Genomic DNA, 20,703 nt, shown 5'->3' with positions numbered 1-20,703 from the left:
TTGTTCTTTGCGTGAGGGATACGACGTTATATTCTCTTGGGTTTGGACGGTCTGGTGATACTGCACGGAAAGAAATTGTTAGTAGTTCATAAAATGTTACCACAGTAAAAATTGCTATGGAACATCGCACTACGAAACCACATGTCATTGACTTGAAAATTTTATATGTAGCATAGTAAAATTTAATGGTACTACAGTTGAAATTTGGGAAAATGCGTTCGCAGTATAAACACAGACAGAGACCAGTTTAAAATCAATGAAGATAAATATTTTCAACAACACTACTATCTACAATCAGCATTAGATAAGCGCGAATTTATTTTTGACCAAAACGATTTTTAAAAATAAACTATGCAACATGAAAGAAGTAATATCTAATTATACTATGCTAGTCATAGAAAATTTTGAAATAGTATATTTCGATACAAGTCGTTTGCAAGTAAACGAAAAGGCACTTTTCAACATGGGCTGAATGTAACAGCAGTAACGAAAATAATTTTTTTGACATTTCGACTAACGAATTGATTTTTAGATAATTTTTGTTACCTTGAACTCCAATACAAAAATATGTTTATGCAATGTTACCTATGAAAATTTATCCATCATTTTTATTCAACTACTACGAATTGTCAAAGTTGCTAATGCCAATTCTCGGCTGTCAATTCATTCCAAACCGAAAATAGAAATGTACTCAAACGAAACGAAATTGATCTGATCATCCTCCCCATCTATGAATGCCCGTAATACCGATGATGCCAGAGTCTAAACGAGATGATATGGCCTCTGATCGACCCAATCAATGCATCCACTAAATCATCGTATAAAGTGACATACGACGGAACACCACAGTGACCAGTTAATGACCCAACGTTTATATTGGCTAGTGGGCGAACACCGGAAGCATCCGTTGATTGCCGATGCATGTCGTCTTCATGAGGTAGATCAGATGATCAAAACTACTACTCAACCAATTCAAATCTATGTCACATGTTGATTGTTCCCATCATTTGAGTCCAAACCAATATTAGTAATAAATGATTCGTCTATGAAACAGGGGGAATAGCCTGAGCCTAGAAGAGAGGTGATGTCATGAATGAAAAAAACTAAGCTTTTGAAAAATATGACTACTAGTCGATAATGGCTAATCGTCTTCCACTCTTGGGTCAATACATAAATAAAAAAACATTTTTACATCAAGAAAGTATCACTATAAATTGTCTGTCGATACAGGTCATCAATTTCGAGCGTACGCGGTGCATAATTTTTTATTAATTTGACATGTTAATTTTCTGTTAAAATGCCTAAAGTATTTTGATATGTTTTTTAGAAATTCCTTACCAACCCACTGGTAATTTTTTCGTGGTCAGCCGTTTGTAGTAAATGTTGAAATGTAAATTAGAAGAACCGAAGGGAGAGATTGCTTAATAAAAACAATAATTGTATGGAGACAATATTTACAGCCGAAAAATGAACAATCTCGTTTACATTGAAGACGTCTTGAGTCAAATATTTTATTGCCATCCAACTCAAAAAAATTCCTTATATTTGAGAATTTCGAATTGACCCAACAAAGTACTTCTTGGCAATTTATCACTTTTAAGTAATTTTACACGCCAAGAACTTCACAGAAAAAATTGCTATCTTAGCATTGCTGTGGCGGACCATACTTGGATTGAATGACGTCCTAAAATAGTCTCCTCTCTAGTTTACTGTGTGATTTTTCCAAGTTTTATTTTTACCATACTAAATTTTAATTTTGTACTTTCTCTAAAATGTTTTTCAAAATTCTCTATGAATAACCCAAATAAGTACCAGAATATAAACAAAGCTTAGAAATACTCGATTGGATTTTTTAATTATTACCATAGCAAAGTTAATTTCAGCGGTAGCATTTTATAAAGTACCAGAAATTTGTTTCCATGTACGACCAGCCAGGACTCATGCCTAAAGAAAAAATGACTGTTGTGGCAAAATAGTAAACTAGTGAATTGGAAGGGTAGAGGAATTGGAAGAGGAGATACAAGACGGTGCGACATTGAGTCCAACATTAATTCTCATAACATTTTACGAGGCGGTATCCGACCTGTGTCAAGTCCTTCCGACGCCCTGGAGCACGGTTTAGGAGTCATAACTTCCAATCACCCTAAGACATGCAGTCGCCTAGCACCAATTTCCACTACCACTGCCTAAGATTTCATACTCCAGCGCCTCTATGATATCAGTTGGTGAATTTGTGCATCTCCGTTGGGGGTTCCCCGGAGTGTCTATGAAGTCTTGAAAATTATTGGAAAAAGAGGAGCTTTAACAATTGAATATTTTAATCTTTTTCAAAATTTTATTTTTCTGTTTTTGAGAATAAAAACGGTTCTGGTCCCTTTTTCGATAACACGAGACCGAATGTGCGCTCCGCGCGACCTATTTAAATTTCCCGCCTCGAACACATTGACCAATTAGGAAAAGGTCTTACGGATGATGCTAGCCGATGGCCTATGTGGCTAACTTAATTTATGTGCTTCTGCTTTTATAATAAGGATAACCAGAGTGACGATTTTAACAATAGTGTCGTTGAGAAAGTATTAATATTCCATTGAACGGGGATTTTATAAATAATTTTTTTCAATTTTAAATATTTTTATGTTCACGTAAATAATTGAGTATTCATTTATTTATTTATTTAGGTGACAATTATTGGAAAAAAACTTAAAGGCCGCTGAGCTACGGATGAGATGAGATTTTGATTGCAAAGATTTTCATGTTTATCCCCTGTGGCAAAGCGTGATTTTGCCATTTGCAATAAATTAGGAGCTATCAAGATTAAAAACTACTTGGATTGTTTATATTTAGAGATTTTCGTTCTTCAAAATGATTGAACAGTCAATTAAAATCAAATATCTTTGGCTGTTTATCCTAGATTTGCGTCTTGTTATCCCAGAACAGAAATATCAAACTGCAGAGACTGACTTTATAAAAATTAAGAAGATTAACCAATCTGATATTTAACATTCATTCAAAAATGTGTAAATAATTAATCTAGTTCGACCCATGAACAACATCAAAGCAAATAAATAAAAAACAATAATTGCAATCTGCAATTTGTTTTTGTCTGAGCATATGAAATTGATTACAATCGCGATGTTGTGCCATTAATCCTTCGGTCGCGCCGAAACTGGAGAAAAAAAAATTGGATACCACTCCTTATCATCCCCATAAACTTCCCAAAAATATCCGTATCGTTGGAGAAATCAGATTGTCCCTCCCTTGCAGTGGGGTGGCTAAAATTGAACTGGTGTTTAATCGCTTACTGTGGTTAAAATTGCGCTCAATTTCGTGTTCAATTTGTGAGGGGTGCTTCACCCCCCAGCCTTGTAGCTCCTAAAAAACTCGGATACTTCCTTTTTTTTGATCTCACTGAAGAATTCATTAGGTTTGTGGGCGCGTCGAGGTATTAATAAAGGGAAAAGAGAGGGTATCTTCGAAGATACAGCCAACGTCTTTCATCCCCGCCTTGCGTTCTGCCACTGAGACACAGGGTAAGGACCTACTCTTTTTATTTTTACATTGATTTTTCAAAGTTCTCAGAATAAATCCTTATCAATAAAAAGTCGTCGGAAAATGGTCCTTCGAAAATTCCCCTTTTGAAAACAACTTTCATTGAAAAACGCCCTGCTGGAAAAAAAACTCCTGAAAAAAGTCACTCTACAAAAAATTCTCTCTAGTCAGCCACATCAATATCTATTATTTTTTGGATTTGCTGAAATCAGAACAAACTCACACTGATACGGCTATCATGAAAGATAAAATACAAAGATCTTGATGCAGGTCTGAAAATTTTCGTGAAATAGATACGATAGCATACATTGCTTACAATATCAAACTGTGAATATTATTGAAACTAGCACACTAATACATAATTGAACTACATTTACTTTCAGGTGGTTAAGAGCCAAAAAGTACTAATTTGGGCAGTAAATAAAAACAATGAACAAAGCTGAAGTCATTTAATTGATTGAAAACCAACAGAGAAACAAAAGCTCGCACAAAAACACTTACTTGGAGGTAAATATTTCACAAAAAAGCACCGAAAGAAAACAAAATTACCGAGGGAATTCCAGAATAGATCTTTTATCCGTCAAGCAATCGTTTCAAAGGGAATTTTGCACAAGCTAAAACTTGGAGATACATTTTTGCCAGAAGAGAAGATTTTGAAATACCTTTTTTCCGGAAAGATAAATGCTGTTCACCATTTTTCAGTGAGAGGGGTGAAAATGAGCTCGTTTCAGTCCCTCATTTCTCCGGTCGATATTGTCGATGGGTTTCTGGAAGACACCACTGGACGATGGAGATCGGATATTGCGGATATATAGGTGAGTAAAAGAGTGGAAGGGAGAGGGTAGGGGTTGTTTCACGAGGGCGAAGTGCATTTGGCCATCAAATAACATTGGCAGCGCCTATAACCGGCTTACGTACCGACATAAAGTCAGCTTGGACCCTGGCACTTACTGTCTCACTTCGACTTCCTTGGGTTTCAACCAAGCAACTCCAACCCCCTTCTCCTCCCCACTACCACCTTCGTAACCGGGCTACGCTGGGTTTCCTCATCCTTAAACCACTAACTCGTGATCAGAGCTGACTAACCCAAGCGTCGAACTACCACCCTGCAGTCGTATCAGGAGTTGCGGCTCTTCGGGGGAGCTTAAGCCCTCACGATATCAGTTGATTGGGTCTGGGAGCGAGTGTCAGCCGTGGACGAGGCCAAATACACCAGTAGTAAACTACAATCTGATATCTTTTAATATACCTTAGTCCTGTATTAAGCGAAAGTAACAAATCACAAGATAATGGTTAATTGATTGTTACTTTTTTCTATTTGTCATTTTGTTAGTGTGTTATCATTAAATTGGATTTTTCATGTGATCCGGGGATTTTTTGGAAGAAATAATCTTTATTTATGCTGCTATGGTTATTAGATATTATCTGATGTTATTTTTTTAGTAAATTTTTTTTTGCACTACACGTGTCACGAGACGATTTGTAGATTTTTAGTTCGTTCGAACTTTTCGAGAAAAACGGAGAGAAATGTTTTTTATTGAAAATTTACCGCGTTTTTGTTCTCACGTTTCACTGACTTCTAATCGCGCTATCAATCTTGCATCTTGCTTCTTGACAGAACGGATGGTAAAAGAACTAGGGGGTAAATTAGCAACAAAATGTCCCCCTTGTAATTTTATAACTTCAGTCACAAAAAGCAATTTCCCTTCAGGCTCTAATGCAGTTCTTGAATCGCAGGTACTATCAGCCGCTCGTTTCATTCACAATTTTGCTTCCTCCTCATTTGTTGTATAACTTTGAAAAATGTTCAAATTTTCTGTTTTACCCAATATTGGAAATGGGTTATAAGAAATAAGAACAATTCAATAAGTGATTTTAAACTATTTTATTCTTTATATTTCAAGTCAAAATAATTATGCTCGGAAGACAGGTCCACTCTATACCGATTTCTTAGACGAACTGACCAGGTCTACAAAGGGAAACAACACCCTGGACCTTCCAACCACATGTTCTCAATACAAACAGTCCTATTCATCCCACTTTGTCTTCATACTTATAAACAAGCCTAAATGTCATACCTCACACTTCTCAGAATTCGAACCCATAAAAATGTCTTTCAACACTCAGAAGAGAATAAGATTGACTTTTGTTCTCTATTTATTTTATGAAAATCCAACACCCAATAATCCATATTGCCTCTCTGATCCGTTTTGCCCTCATCTTCCCTGTTGTTTCGAGAAAATCCAAAAAAATTTGCATCAGGATCACCTCCGCTACCGCGCTTCTGAACTGGTTAAACCAATAAATAGAAGACCGTAATTCAGTTGATCACCCCCATCCACCCCTGAAGAATCGAAAAACTTTCTAATTCCAATTTGAAACACCTGTTTCCCCAGTGAATCTATCGTCAATCCGTCCATCCCCGATATATCCAATTAAACTTTTCCTTCCTCGTTTGCGGTAGTTCCGTAAAACCGAGATATCCACACACGCACCCCTCCGATCTCACCCCCCCCTCCAGGATTAGCGAATGGGAAGGTCGGATCAGAAACGCCGAGATTTCCCAATAATCGTTCAAAGGTACCCGCAAAGAGAGAGAAGGGAGGATCCCAATAACTTGCCAATATCAGTATTACCGGACACACTGAGCGCAATATAAACATTTATGACCCAATATTCCTTCAACCCCCAGAATCGTTAGAGTGCCTTTTGCGGTGTTCCAGGAGTTTCTCCAGAGGTGCTCAAATGTTTCCCTCCATCTCGCTAACAAATATCAACCATCGAGCTACTGTTGCGACATTTATAAGACATGAAATGAAAGAAGGGTCGCCATCGGTATCCAACATGCTCACTGATGGCTTCCAGTGTACCCCATACAGATACATTTTCATACAAACGGAGTAGGTGAATCTCATGTGTGGAAGGTCGCCATCGGGGACACTTAATGTTTCTCTATCTATAGGAGGATAGGACTTGGGGACAGCTCTCCTATATTGTTATATACGACGTTGTGGCCGATGGGGACGGACAATTCACCACTGCGAGGACAGAAGAATTAGAAGTGCCTCAGTAAAAAGATATCCGCCATCACCAATTAAATGTCCAGCAAGATAGATTGAAAAAGATCCAGTGATCAAGGTCAACTGGTGGATCTTTCGCATAATTTTTTTTGAATTTAATTTTGAAATAAGCACTGATGACTTTTTTTTGTTATTTATGCATTCAAATCTGTTGATTCTTTCTGCTCCAAAGAAGTTTTTTTTTTCACCAAAAATATACATAAATTGCCGTCGTATTTCTTCAACGTTGAGTTGTTTTCAATAACTCATTCAGATAAGATGAAAAACTATTCAATTAACAAAATAATCGTGATCTTTGAAATTTTCAGAAAATAGCGTATTTCACAAGGTAAAAAATAACCTTCACTTTGCAGTCCATTAATAAATTTTTGATGATACTTTTCATAGCGTGGTCAGTATCATCAGTGGATTCAATATAGCCAATCCCCAAATTTTTTTGCTCTTTTTATAATAATGTTCGAAGTAAGTAATTTCATTACGAGTACTAATTTCCAAAAATTTGTCTTCGGTACAAGTCAAAGATTCTTGCTCAAATCCTTCAGGAAATCTGTAAAGGAAAGGAAGATTCGATCGTTGCGAGGATGAAATGCTGCATTCCCTGCAAGATAGTCCGCTTCTTAATTTTCATCTACTCCCATGTAGGATGAATAAATCCACTTAAAATGGTAAAAAGTCGTCAACCTTTACGTTGATGATGCTCCAGCTCAAAGCAAAATCGATGGAAACGAGTAAATGACATAATTCCTCAACACCTCTAACTCCTGATATAACAGAGTATTAGTTTTGATGTTGTCTACCCACCCCCTACCCCCTCATCCCATAAAGCAGCCTGGTGAAGCATGAAGGCTGGGAAAAGCTTTAGAAGGGAATAAGTTCCCTCTTTACCAATTTTCCTCCTCAAAGCTTCTTCGTCTTTGATCAGCTCACCCAACGCCCTCATAATGCTCCCCATCTTCCTCATACTCTTCACCATCTAGGCTCGTTTGTTCGTTACCTTACCCCCATCCACTGAGAGGCCAATGCCAACATGGGGTGGTGCTATTCAAGCCAACAAATTCACCCCAACACTGATCGACTTTCGATAGGAATGTTTCCAAGCTGAGGCTTAATCCTTTAACCTGCCTTCCACCTGTACCATTATCGTATTTCGAGTCTGGTTTTTGGCAAGTGATGAAGAGGGGGGGGGGGCAACATGTACTCGAGATTGGATCGATGGTGGAGGCATCCTCGCCCTCTTTTACCACCTTATATAAGAATCTCACCCCCAGACAGATAAGACTCGTAGGACGCGTTTCAAAGGATCCTTATTTATGAGACTCTTTTTTGGTAAACAAATGGATAATCGCAATATCTTTTTTCCTCGTCCTCCAGTGCTTCATGAAGAACGATCAGACGTTTCGTTTGACGTCAAAGGATAAACTAAAAGTAGAAGAAGAAAAAAAGATTGTCTGATATTGACAAGATGAGGTAAGATGAGGACTTTTACAAACAGAAGAGAAAGACGAAAAATGGGATGCGTTTTACAGGGAATTGATGGGCGTTTATTAGTGGTGGAGACAGCTCATGACATATCGTGGGGTATGTTTTGATCCAATTGACATTACCCGATTCATCCGGTTGCCCGCATCCGTTCGAACTACGATTCTATCGTGATAATCATTGTCGTGTTACGTTGGCAAATGCGTCATAAATGGCGGTGTGTGGGTAGATATGACGATTATTACAGAAGGCAATGACCATAATCTCGTTCTGGAATCAGTCTGGAAGGTTTCGTCGGTTTGGTTGAAGCATTTATAACTCATTATTATGATGTTTGAGATGATTCGAAGTATTTGGGTTGGTTGCAGCTGAGAGGGCGATGTGGACGTTAGTGAATTGAGACCACTTCTTGTAAACTTCAATAATTGTTCTGGATTTCGAGGTCTTCTTTTTGGCCATTTAATGATCTTAAATGGCTAAAGTAATGTCATCGGAGCAGTCGAGGAGCCTCTCACCTCAATGCTAGATCAAAGTTTTCTGGTCCTTATTGTGGATCATTGTTTCTATAATTCAGAATGAAATTTCTCCGAGTCCTTGTCAGCACTTGCTTACTGAAAAACCGATTACCTACCACTTACCGAGAATTTCAATAACTACTAGTTGAAACTCAATACCTGATTAATGAGTTTCACACGCATTTCACCAACTAGCAGTAGAAATTCCCTAACAGTTCAGCCCGTCTGAAAAATTGTCTGTAAACGGTTACCTTCATTACGGAGAACTACTACCATCTAGGAGCATAACTAGACTGAATTGGAATTATAAATGCCCCGAGCTGCTCATGCGGAGCAGAATCTGAAAATGTTGATCATATCCTGTGGTACTGCCCAAATTTCCAAGTCCAAAGGACCAAATTGTTAACTAGACTAAGGAGGTCTGTTTCCAAATGGAATAGACTTTGAATATATAGGAATATTTTGTCAATATTTGACGGAATGCGAGTTACAACTTTAGTATTAGATTTGTTTTATTGCTTTAAAGTAGTGTTGCCTGTATAATGGGTGATTTACATTTGGTATTTTATATTTTTTCCTTATCACCTAATTTGATTAGTATTAGGTTGGCAGTGTAAATAAATCTTATGTACAGATTTGACCATTGTAAATAATAATAAAAAAAAATATTGGTCGGTACATTCAACACCCGAGTGTTGTAGCTGCGACTTTTCTGTATCGACTGGAAGAACAAAACCATCGGGAATCACGATATCCTATCTTTCAGGGAGGCCATTAAACGTGGAGGCCATAAAAGATGCGCATCGGGCAGCGGTACGGGGGCCACTGATTATATATCTATACACGTGGGGAAGAGTGGCTACGATGGCCTCAGTGCACGGTGGGCGAATTTGTCAGTATTAAATAAATAACCCATAAAGGCGGGACATCAATCCCCATAGAAACATTAACGCCCGATACGACCCTGAGGGGGTGGCGGCGGGTGGGAGGGGAAGTGATACTTCTCCTTCTTGAGTTATTTTTCATACCCGGGCCAACACCCGCCCTGGCCTCTAGGTGAAGATGTATATAAACAACGGAGTACGGCAATAACAGCGTGTTTCTCTCTTATAAACGAAGACAGGACATCCCTTCGAGTTTTTTATCACCACTGAGTTCAGGTTATAGGCGCAAATACTGTAGATCAAATATGATGTCTCCATTATAATATTAAGACTTAATGGGAAGGGGTTCCAGAGGGGAACGATAGGTGGTAAAGTTTAGTGAAGGACTAATTTTTTCAGTTAGAGGTTGGGGAGACCCAAATCTTGAAAAATCGGGAGAAGAAATTATAATGTGGATGTAGCTTGTAAATTTATGAATAATATGTACTTTGCACGTACTTTTAGTGGAAAAATAAATTCGTTTAACGTAGAAGTTTTGTTGAAACGATTATGGAGGTCATTAGTTATCGTATCAAAACATATATAAATATATATTTTACCAATTTTATTAGTACACCAATTCGCAGAAATGGCTTTAATAATAGTGGACTAATTACTTATAGTCAGCATTGAAGTGAACGCCGATTAACGTCGACGAAAAAAATTAAAAAGTGGACGAAAATGTTGACATCAATTTAATATTAATTTGTCAATCTGAATCATGTCCTCGTTCCATAACCCCCCATTTACCAATCTTTTTTATATTTATTCAATATATTGCTTGATAATTATTACAGGAGTAATCAATATTTGTAATACATGGGAAGAACTATTCAATCCCATTTTGTTTTTCATGCTAAAAAGTAGTCCTATTTCATACAAGCCCTTATCCTATTCCAGCTCCTTTGGTCCTTACCAATAATAAGAAAAATAATTTGTAAAGTCTGAATAGTCAATCAAAAATTTCCAATAAAATGATAAAAATTTGGGAACCAATAAGAGTTCTGCAGCGAATTAGCAAATATATTACGCGTAAAGTTTCCACTTCTTTCAGGGAAGTACAACAACTTTGTGATATTCGAGAGAATCCTCGATTCAACAGATGAAAAAAATTCAGAATCGCTATTATTCGAGAGGCTATTCACTGCCAAATTGGGTGGCATGAAGACTTAATTCTGAACTCGACTTCATATAAATTCAGTCGTAATTTCTCTTTATTGCAAAATTGATACCTTACGTACTACAAATATATATATACTTAAATTTGACGCAATACCTAAGGCCCGTGGATGTTGCGAGGTTTAGGCGAATGAGTGATTGCCAAAAAAATGTTGGTTGAGAGGGGTTTTCTTTTGTTCTGCTAAGTGTTAGCGATATATGATTCTACTGACAGACGGCGATTTTCGTGATTTCAATAGATTTTAGTGACTTCAGTTGCTTTAAATGGACTTCAAATTGATTTCACCATCACGTGACACCATGACTTCAAGAGTGGGTAGAACTCCTCGCTATTATCCATTCAATTAATAATCCCACTGTGATTGATCAGCCAAAAAATCTTCACTTTGATATCTGAAACATGAGTAATTGTAGGGAGTGAATAAGTATCCGAAAAAAGACCACCAGAGGAATGTGTGTCGGCACATGGTAAAGAGTACATGTGTAATGAGCCGATGTGATGGTCGGCAAAGACGAAAAGGAAAATCCTGCGATGTTGCGCGGGAGGTGGAATAAAGGGGGAGTGGTGCAGCGGGTGGAGGGAAAAAGACGGTGCGGTCTGTCGATACAAGGAGTCGATTGTGGTTGGCGAAAGGGACCGCCTCGACCTCGTCTTTCTCAAACCACACGCCAAACCGCTATGGTAACAGTGGATGTCTCTGTATTCCCAATAGATTCTGGTGATGAGATATATAAATGTACACATCTTGGCCGACCCATCTCGAGTGCTGCATTGCTATTTGACTTGGCTTTGCTATTAACCACTGGCTTTGATTGGTTACGTTTAATGAGTCGTACGACACCCATATAAATTGCTACTTTAGATTATGGGAGATTGTCCGAGGATTTATGGCATTCCCTATTTACTTTGTTCCTGAATCTTGTCAGATGGAAAAACTTGGAAATTGAATGACAATTGCTCGGACTTTCCCCCCAGTTCTGCATAAAATCGTAGATAAAATCTTCATGAATGATCATGTAATACTAGAGAAATTTTCATTTTGAAAATTACGATCTTGAACGTTTCTTTATAAAAACAAGCTATCGTTACGGCCGGTATTGATTATATTTTTGTAATTCTACTTCACTAGTTCTTGTAGGAAATAATTTTTCGAAAAGTTGAAGTGACATCGGGTTATTGTCATGAAAATTCGCTCGAATTTAATAATTTATCCTATTAAAAGATATTGTTTCCTAGATCCTTCAGGAGATCTACTGTTTCAGAGAAATACTCACCTGCATTATGTGCAGAGGATTCCGTGGATTAAGTTTTTCAAATTAATTTTGTAATCAACATCGGTAAATCAATGCAGAATTTTCTGTCAGTTCTAACAGCACTTGAGGACCAATACTTTTGCGTAAAATCATGTGGAAAATTCTCACAAGTGAGTCTTTAATATTGGACAATTCAATAAAATTCACGGCTCCGGACTTTCATTCAGTTTTTGAAACTAAGAAGTTCTGTAATTTGTTTTCGATAGTTAAATTTATCATTGCGGGTGGTATTGATTGTGTTGTGCTCGCTTAAGATTATTAACTATTGGGCACACGCCCCTTATACAAAATTCAATTGACTACGAATTATTTTCAAGAAAATATTTCAAAATATCTTACTCGATCATGAATTTATTGAAGTTTACCAGGTTATCAGAGGACGCTTTTAGCTGCTCTAAAAAACCGTCTTCTAAAAATGAACTTATCTCCCATCTTCTAACCAGTCGAAAATAAAATGACAGTCATTCAGACTTCTTCCTCAGTTCTGACCAATACTTCGCGACAAATACTCTTGCGTAAAACGATTTAGAAATTTCCCGCTGGTGATTATTTAGTGTTGGGTAATTTATAACGATTCATATCGCCTGGTTTTTCGTTCATCTTGAAATTACGAAATCGAGTCATTGTTTTCCTCATGACATTTCCACGTTCCGGACGGTATTAATTGCGTTGTGATGATTGCAGGTTATGATTTTTTTTGCGAAACATTATTTAAAAAGTTCAATTGATCGCGGATTATTTTCATGAAACTGCTTAAAAATGAGTTACTCGGCAGAGAATTTGTTTGAGTCAACCAGGTTATCAGAAGCCAATTCTAGACCTTCCAGCAGACCAAAGTCGGTGAATCTCACCGAGGCGCGCACCATAAAACCCGAATTGCCTGACGACTTCGCAGACGCATCAAATGGGTCCAATACATCACAAACAATCAAAGTCTTCTTGCGCCTCAAGCCACGAACCCCGAGGACAGAACGGGCCCGGAAGCTGCAGGAAGAAATGTACGTTGTGTTTGACTCCAAAATGCTCCTCACGAAATTCCCTACGTCCGACGGCTGCTCCACTAGAAGATTGAAATCAAGTGAGGCAACAACTAAAAAATTTTCCTTCACTAAAATTCTCCCTCCCAACACCTCCCAAGATGAAGTCTTTAAAGACTGCGTTGGTGACACTATTCTGGATTTTTTATCTGGTCAAAATTCCACGGTGATGTCTTACGGGACCACAGACTCCGGTAAGACTTTCTCGTTTTACGGCACCTTCAACTCACCAGGAATAATTCCTAGGAGCATTGAGTTCATTTTCTCTGCTGTGAATTGCACACTCTCACCGTGGTACAAGTTTCTTCCGGGTTTTGAAATTGTCAGTTTGGACGAGAAGAAGAGGCTCGCAGAGTCAATGGCACGAGAGAAATTGTTGACGAAACTTCAGAGCAAATGCACTGCACTCGATACTTGGCGATTTTTGGAAGATTCCGTGGATGAAGAGTATCGAGAACCTGGTGATGAAGCTTTATTCTCGGCCTGGCTGTCCTTTGCTGAAATCTACAATGAGAATATTTACGATTTGCTTGGAGAAGTCGATGAAGAGAGAACATCCCCCTTGAAGCTAGTCACTGACAAGCAGGGGAGATCCTTTATCCCTGGGCTGACTACGATCTGCGTTACAACTGGATTGGAAGCTTATCAGGTCCTCCTCACTGGACAATCGAGACTGACTGTGTCATCAGAGCCATCAGACGCTGGAAGTTCCCTCTCTCATTCTTTTTTCTCAATTACTTTGTTGAAATACTTCAAAGAATGTGCTGTTGATGATGTTGAAGTGAGTACGTTGACCTTTTGCGATTTGGCTGGATCTGGAAGGAACAAATTGAACGTCACCATCAGTGGAGAGTCCTTGAAGGAAACGAAAAACATCAAGGCTGGGCTGTTAGCTATGGGAAAGTGTCTCCAGAGTGTCCATGACCGTCAATCTAACAAATTAAATTCTGAGACTGTTGGAGCGTTTCGAGAGTCAAAACTGACGAGACTCTTTCAGAGGTGTCTGTCAGGGAAGGAGCAATTGACTATTATTGCTCATCTTAATCCATCTCCAGATTTTTATGTTGAGAATCAGAGCATTCTGCACTTTTGTTCTATTGCGAGAAGGATTTCTGTGGTCCCGGCGAAGGATCTGAAGAAAATTTTTGGGTCGCAATTGACGATTTCCAGTCCCATGAAGGATGCCGGCGGTACAGCTGACGAAAATCCTGTTAAAATTAAAGATAAACATGAGGATAAATATGGAGAACTAGAAGATGAGAACTCCCTCTTGAAAAAAGAAATAAAAATTCTGAGATCAAACGCAACAACTCGAGAATTACAAATTCGAGAAGAGATGGCAAATTTCTGCTCTGCGATGATGAAGGATATGGAGTCAAACTGGAGGATGCATGCGCAGGCAATTGAAGAAGACCAGGAAGACTTATTGAAATGGTCAGTGAAGCGGGTGGAGACATTTTACAAAGAACGAATTGATAGTCTGACCAACAGAAAACGTAGAAAGAGAGATTCTGATGATGTGAATGATTCTACGTCTTTAGAGATTCTTGAGGCCGAAAATGCTCGCATCACGACTAAATACATGTCTGTGAAAGAGGTATTGAGAACTGTTAAAAAGGAATGCGATGCCCTTAGAACGGAGAAGAACACCTGCGTCTTCGAACTGGCTTTGGCCAACGAAGAATTGAGAGGAATTCGGGAGCTCCTGTCATCGGAACCAGGATGCACATCCTTCAAACACAAGGACCTCGTGAAACACCTCAAGCTAGTGATATTCCAAAAAAACGAGACGATCAAGTCTCTGGGAAAATCCTTGGATGAATTGATGCAGAATCAATCACGTGAGCAGATCGAAGCTGAAGACCCGGAGAACGAGTCCCAAAATATGACGAACGACGTCAGCAGTATTTCCGTTAACGAGTCGATGCAGTCAACCTCCTCAGACTCTAGTTCTGATACCATCGGACCTGAAGCGTCTTTATCTACCACCAATGTCGAAAATCTTCCAGAATTTGACACGATTAATCCGTCCACTGACATCAATCCCAATATTTTTGCGACAATAGATAAAACTCTGGACTTGATAAAGATGGACGGACCAGAGGACTCAGGTATTGGTGTCAGCGGCAGAATGTCCCATAGTACGAGCAACAATATAACCATTGAAAGAAAACACAAGAGCATCCAGACATCGAGCCCTCAACAATCACAAGAATCCACGGAAGAGATTAAGCAGAAAGTGAATCAATTAAAATTGGACTACAAAGCTCTGCAATCAGAGCATCTTGAAGGTTCGCTTCGCATAACCGAACTGTCCAAAGAACTTGAGCACATTCGGCGAGTAATGCAAAACCTGAAGGAAGTAATGTACCAGAGTGATCAAAAAATTATTGAATATCAACTGAAAGTCGCAGGCCAGGAGGTTGACATAGAAAACTTAAAGGAATGTAATATCGAGTTGGAGAGTAAACTTTCAAAAGCACACTCGCAACAAGAGAAGTCCTCCCTCCAGTGCATAACAGACCACATTCACAAAATTAATAAACTCTCATCAGAATTAGAAGATAAAACTCACACCATAAATACCCTCACACAAAGGATCACAACAATTGAATGTGATCTCCAGATGGTGCACAATTTAGAGAACAGAGTAAGTGATTTTTCTGGTGTTCTTGAGAAGTGTAAACGAGAGAAGGTGGAATTGAGGGAGGAATTGCAGAGGCGTCTGCAGAGCCAATCGTCTCTGGAGTGCAGGCTAAAGTTATTGTCGTCGAGGGTGCAGGACAGGGAAAATGAAATCATGTCTCTGAGGACTGATTTGGCTGGCATGGTGAGAATGAACACAGTAAATGGCGAACGGGTGAATGAATTGGGTGAGGGTATCGCCAATGCACTAGACAAGTTGACAACAGTCAAGGAGGAAATGAGGCGATCGGAGGTAGAAAGGAGGGAACTTGAACGTACCTCGTCCCATGAGATTTCCAATCTTGCTGCGCGCTTCAAGCGAAGTACAGCTATGCTGAATATGATTCATGAAGGCAATGGCGATGTCAGAGGTGAATTGAAGAAAATGAAAGAATTGTTACTGCGGAAAGAGAGGGAAATGGCCTTGTTCAAGAGGAACAGGGAGAGTACAATTAGAAGGTGAAATTCCAAAAATTATTTTCACCCATTTGTTATTTGAAACAAAGCGATCCTTCTGAATTTTCAGGTATGAATTGCTAGTTCGAAAACTTCAAGGAGATGTTGAACGAAATAATCGAGAGTTGCTTCGTACTAGAGGACATTCAAAACGTGAAATATCAAAGGAATCTTTGGAATCAGTTGAGCAAGAAAGTTCGAGAGAAGTTCATGAAGAGTCTTTGGTTAAGGGGAAAAGTTCTAGAAGAGCGCTCAATGTCAAAAATAGGAGATCCGGGCATCATTGTAGATTGACTTGCTCAGCGAAACGATTGAGCTCGCGAATTGTCGCTTCGCTGACGTCGTTAGAGGGCTCCAAGTCTAATAATTATAAAATTGTGAATATTGGGAAACATATGTCTAATAAGGTAAATTGAATAAGAAAATCTGAAAGTCAAAATTTGATCTGATGGCATTTTGTGATTTAATATACTTTCAGAAGACAAGTAGCACGAACTTGAAAGAGCTGATGATTCCGCGTGAAGCCACTACTCCTAGTATAACGTCAAGCAGTGATGACTCCAGCACTGACTACAAAGAATTATCCAACTGGATGAAGGTCAAACGGGTAAACGGTAGAACGCAGTTCGTGATTCGTGAAGCTGAAATAACTGTTGAGAATGTCGTCAAAAAATCAATCTCAGAAAATTAATCCAGAAGTTCTTTAACTCTAGTGAACAAAAAAAGTTGTGTATTGTATTTGTTTTTTTAGTTCCTTTACCTTGTTTACTAATAAATCATTGAACCTTCCAACTCCCCTCCGAAATCCCTGATTTCATGAGATTAATCAGAAGACACAAAGTGAATTATGACCCGTCTGCTCGGCTCTTCTGCCCGGATTATGAGCCCCCAAATGACGAGTTATATAACGATATCCGGCTTATCGATCACCAATAAACTTATTGGTATCATCTGCCCGATGACCAAAATCCTAATGACAAAAAAGAGCATCCACCCCAATTGAGCGTCCATTATTACAAGAAATCCAAAAGAAGCGTCTCCCCCCCACTCCAATCGGAGCGTGACTGTCGCCCTGTACGACCAGGAATAAAGACAGGGGGTAGTGGGTCTGGACCATCGGATTTTATTGGCAATATGCTATAATTTCTGACATTAGACGCCGCTGACGCTTCCAGACTCATTATAACCACAGGGGTCCTACGTGATCTGTTTCTTTCTCCTCTCGTGATTCCATTCTGATAGGAAATTATGGTTCATGGTCTCTTGCTGATAAAATCCACCGAATTTTCGGAGAAACTAATTTTCCAGATGACAATGGAAATAAAATGGCTAGACAACGAGTACAAATGTAGGATCAAGATCATACAGGGATAGAATTGATTTATTTTAAAAGGAGAACAGAGTTTATTTCAAAGAAAATGCAGACTTTCCACTGATCCCAGCAACTAGTTAAGTCCGTAAACGCACTCATTTTCCTTCTTTAATTTAAACAAGGTCTTTTCACTCTCCATCAATACAATCGTTGTCCGGCAAAGAACATCCTTATGGAGCGAAAAAATCCTCAGAAACTTTGCCTTTCACAGATCAATTTAAAACTTGTCATCTCTAACATTCCCGTCGAAAGAAACTTTAAAATTGAAGCCCTGGTGTCACATGACCCTCTCACTGGTGCATAACTATAGAAAGAAACAACAAAGCGCTCATTCGCTATTTTTTCATCAATCCCGCACAAATATCTGTTGTGGTTCGGCCATTTGCACAGAAGTATCAACGACTCGTTTCTCGCAGACGGAAAACTCGTTAGTGGTAGGCTAGTAGTGGGTGAAAAGCATGAGAAAGGGGTGGAGGGTGAAGGTTAGCTTTTGCACACAGCCCCATGGAGTATACCATTGGACAAAATGGGACAGGATTGAACAGGGTAGAGAGAAAAGTAGTCATTTTCGCTGGCTCACCTCTTCGCCGTTGGGTGATTTCTCCGGGCAAATGTACCGCGAACTTTCCTCTTTCAATTGGCAATAAGATTTGATCGTTGCGGGAAATATCATCCAATTTCCTTTTCTCCGGTAGCTGTGGTGCGCACACCACCATTCGAAGACGAGGGTTTTACCCACCTCCGATTTTCTTTCTTTCAGTCTGTGCTCTTTGACTTGGCCATGAACACCATACACTTTTTCCAGCCCCCACCGCCCCTCCAGCGTTTTGTTAACCCTCCGTAAGTATTCCTTCGGTGGCACTATATTGGCTTTGGCCAGAGAAAATACGGGAGAAAAGAGACCTTCATCCCCTGCTTTCACTTTTTTTTATGTTCTTCCATTTCCAGGAGGATCGTAAGTTTCAATAAGTTTGGAGGTGAAGATAATTCATGGCTTGGCAAATGAAAGCCGCTCATCAGCTATTTTATTATCCCCACCGATCTTCTGGAAAATCAGAAGATTGAAGAGAGTAAATTGTGTGAAAGGGTTTGGGGAGGGTGGAATAAAAGGGGTGTGAGGATAGGGAGTCACTTGGCTGAAAGTTTCCAACCAGTGACATTAGTTTATAATTCGCCAATCCTGGATCAGTATTTGTCACGATTAGCCGATCTCGGTGTAGACAATGAAGTTTTAGTGACAGAGGGTTTCTCATCTTCTTATTCAACTTTCTGCAAACGCGCACATCAAGACCCCGGAGTTTTCATTAATTTCTAGTGATTTCCAGGAGGCAAATTATTGTGCGTAGTTACGCACAATTTCCAATTCAACAAAAGACCGACGTCGGAGGGAAGACATCCTCGGTGTGAAGATGAGATTGACGTACTCGGAGAGGGATAGGGAAAGTGTACTAAGCAATTGTATGAGAAGTTGAAGGGATGTAAAGATGCATACAACCGTACCTCAACGTTGCTTTCGGAACAAGGGGATTATATTTCTCGTGTCATTTACCCCGGTATTTAGAACGTCAACGTTTACCAGTCATACATTGTTCTGTCGCTTAACGTTCCTGAAAACTGTCTCTTTTACTCGTCGAAGCGCTAATTCTAATGAACTCCTCGATTTCAAGGAAATTCATGAGCTTTCACGGAAAATACAGTGTATATGGCACAAGCCGAATGAATTTTCAATGACACGTTAATATTTATAAATACCACCACCGCAATTGTGTAACATCTTCGAAAATGTTAATATTTCCCGGATTTGGAAAGACTCATTGAACTGAGAGACTAAGGATATTGTTAATTACCTGATCTTATATTTCAAGTTTAAAAAATCCTGACAATTTAGTGCAAACAACATATTTTGTAAGTGATCAAAAAAATTATAATTGGAAAGTGGTGAGAATTGAGGATAAATGAAATTAAAGAACACAAATATTTTTAATTTCTCTTACAGAAAAAAGACTATAAATATTTATATTTCTAAGTTGATATTAAATTGAGGCACACTTATTCCAAACTATTAATATTTAGTATTTCAAAAATAGAGGAGATGTTCATTGGTTGATGTCAAATTGATTGATTCTGGGAAAAAAACACTCGAGCCCTCAAAACTAACTTGAATTAGAAATCTGTTTACGGAAACATATTCTATGGATATAACAAACAATAAATGGTCTGTGTGATCAAAAAAAATTAAGAACTCCAGGCCTCACTTGAGGACGAGAAAGTGAAGTCACTTACTTGTTCTTAAATTCATTTCCATGTGAAAAGCTACAACGGATTTCTTCAATATAAAGATTTTCTTTCACTACAACAAGGGTTCCTTGGTTTTGTGTCTGTAGATGACAAAATTTATTTTGTCGAAATTTGAAAAGTTTGCCTTGATTTTCCTTGTCTCTTAATTTCAAGAAACGAGATTTATATAGACGATTATCTATGGCTTTTAAAGGGTTTTACTAACACCGAATAAATCAATTTTAAACTACCAACAACAAAAAACTGCGGCTGTCATACATTATAATGATCTACCAATAGGATATAAATCGATTGGTCGTAACATACGAAAGAAATCTAACTGAAACAAAAAGTAATGCAGCAACGTGACTAGCGGAAAACTCGTGTATAAATATCCGCAAGAATTAGCGAAACGAAAGTTACATCTGGAGATGCAAAATGCAAAATGCGAATATAAGGGAGCGGACGGAGTGAGGGGCGGCCAGGGGGATGGAGATTGAAGAAGGGTAGATGGACGGGAGATGCCTGGAACGGGGGTTTTGAGAGTACACCACGAAAAAGAGGTGGGTTGGGTGGCGGGGGTGGAATGCGGGGGGATGTGGAGCGTCAGACGAGGCGAAGCGAGCGCCGAACAATAAGCAATAATACGTAATGCAATTCAAACGTTGAGGCTGGCAATACGGACTCAACGATGGTGGGAGGTAACTGGGCAGGGGAGGGGGTGGAGAGAAAGGTACAATCCCCGGGTGAAATGAAAGGCAGGCATTTCCTGAAAATGGGGAAAACGGAGACAATCATACAATACGAACTGTTCAGTCTATCCCATATTTGCCTTTA

At 39.0% G+C, this 20,703-nt stretch overlaps 1 protein-coding gene across 1 annotated transcript; it reads left to right on the top strand.

Annotated features, from left to right (window-relative positions):
- The first annotated feature begins 12,559 nt into the window (after positions 1-12,559).
- Positions 12,560-16,908, top strand: LOC135161425 (kinesin-like protein KIF20A). Its single transcript, XM_064118973.1, has 3 exons — positions 12,560-16,220; positions 16,288-16,624; positions 16,696-16,908. Exons 1-3 carry the CDS (start codon positions 12,799-12,801, stop codon positions 16,906-16,908), a joined length of 3,972 nt encoding a protein of 1,323 aa, XP_063975043.1. The 5' UTR covers positions 12,560-12,798.
- Positions 16,909-20,703: the final 3,795 nt, after the last annotated feature.

Source organism: Diachasmimorpha longicaudata, chromosome 4, assembly GCF_034640455.1.
Source record: "Diachasmimorpha longicaudata isolate KC_UGA_2023 chromosome 4, iyDiaLong2, whole genome shotgun sequence".
NCBI lineage: Eukaryota > Metazoa > Arthropoda > Insecta > Hymenoptera > Braconidae > Diachasmimorpha > Diachasmimorpha longicaudata.
Note: the sequence above shows the minus strand (reverse complement) of the source record. Positions and strands in the feature narration are given on the sequence as shown.

Bases quoted from the DNA above. Each gene is read 5' to 3' on its own strand.
- LOC135161425 (XM_064118973.1), top strand. From the start codon at position 12,799: ATGAGTTACTCGGCAGAGAATTTGTTTGAGTCAACCAGGTTATCAGAA. The intron at 16,221-16,287 runs GTGAAATTCCAA...CTGAATTTTCAG, and splicing joins AGGGAGAGTACAATTAGAAG to GTATGAATTGCTAGTTCGAA. The intron at 16,625-16,695 runs GTAAATTGAATA...ATATACTTTCAG, and splicing joins GGAAACATATGTCTAATAAG to AAGACAAGTAGCACGAACTT.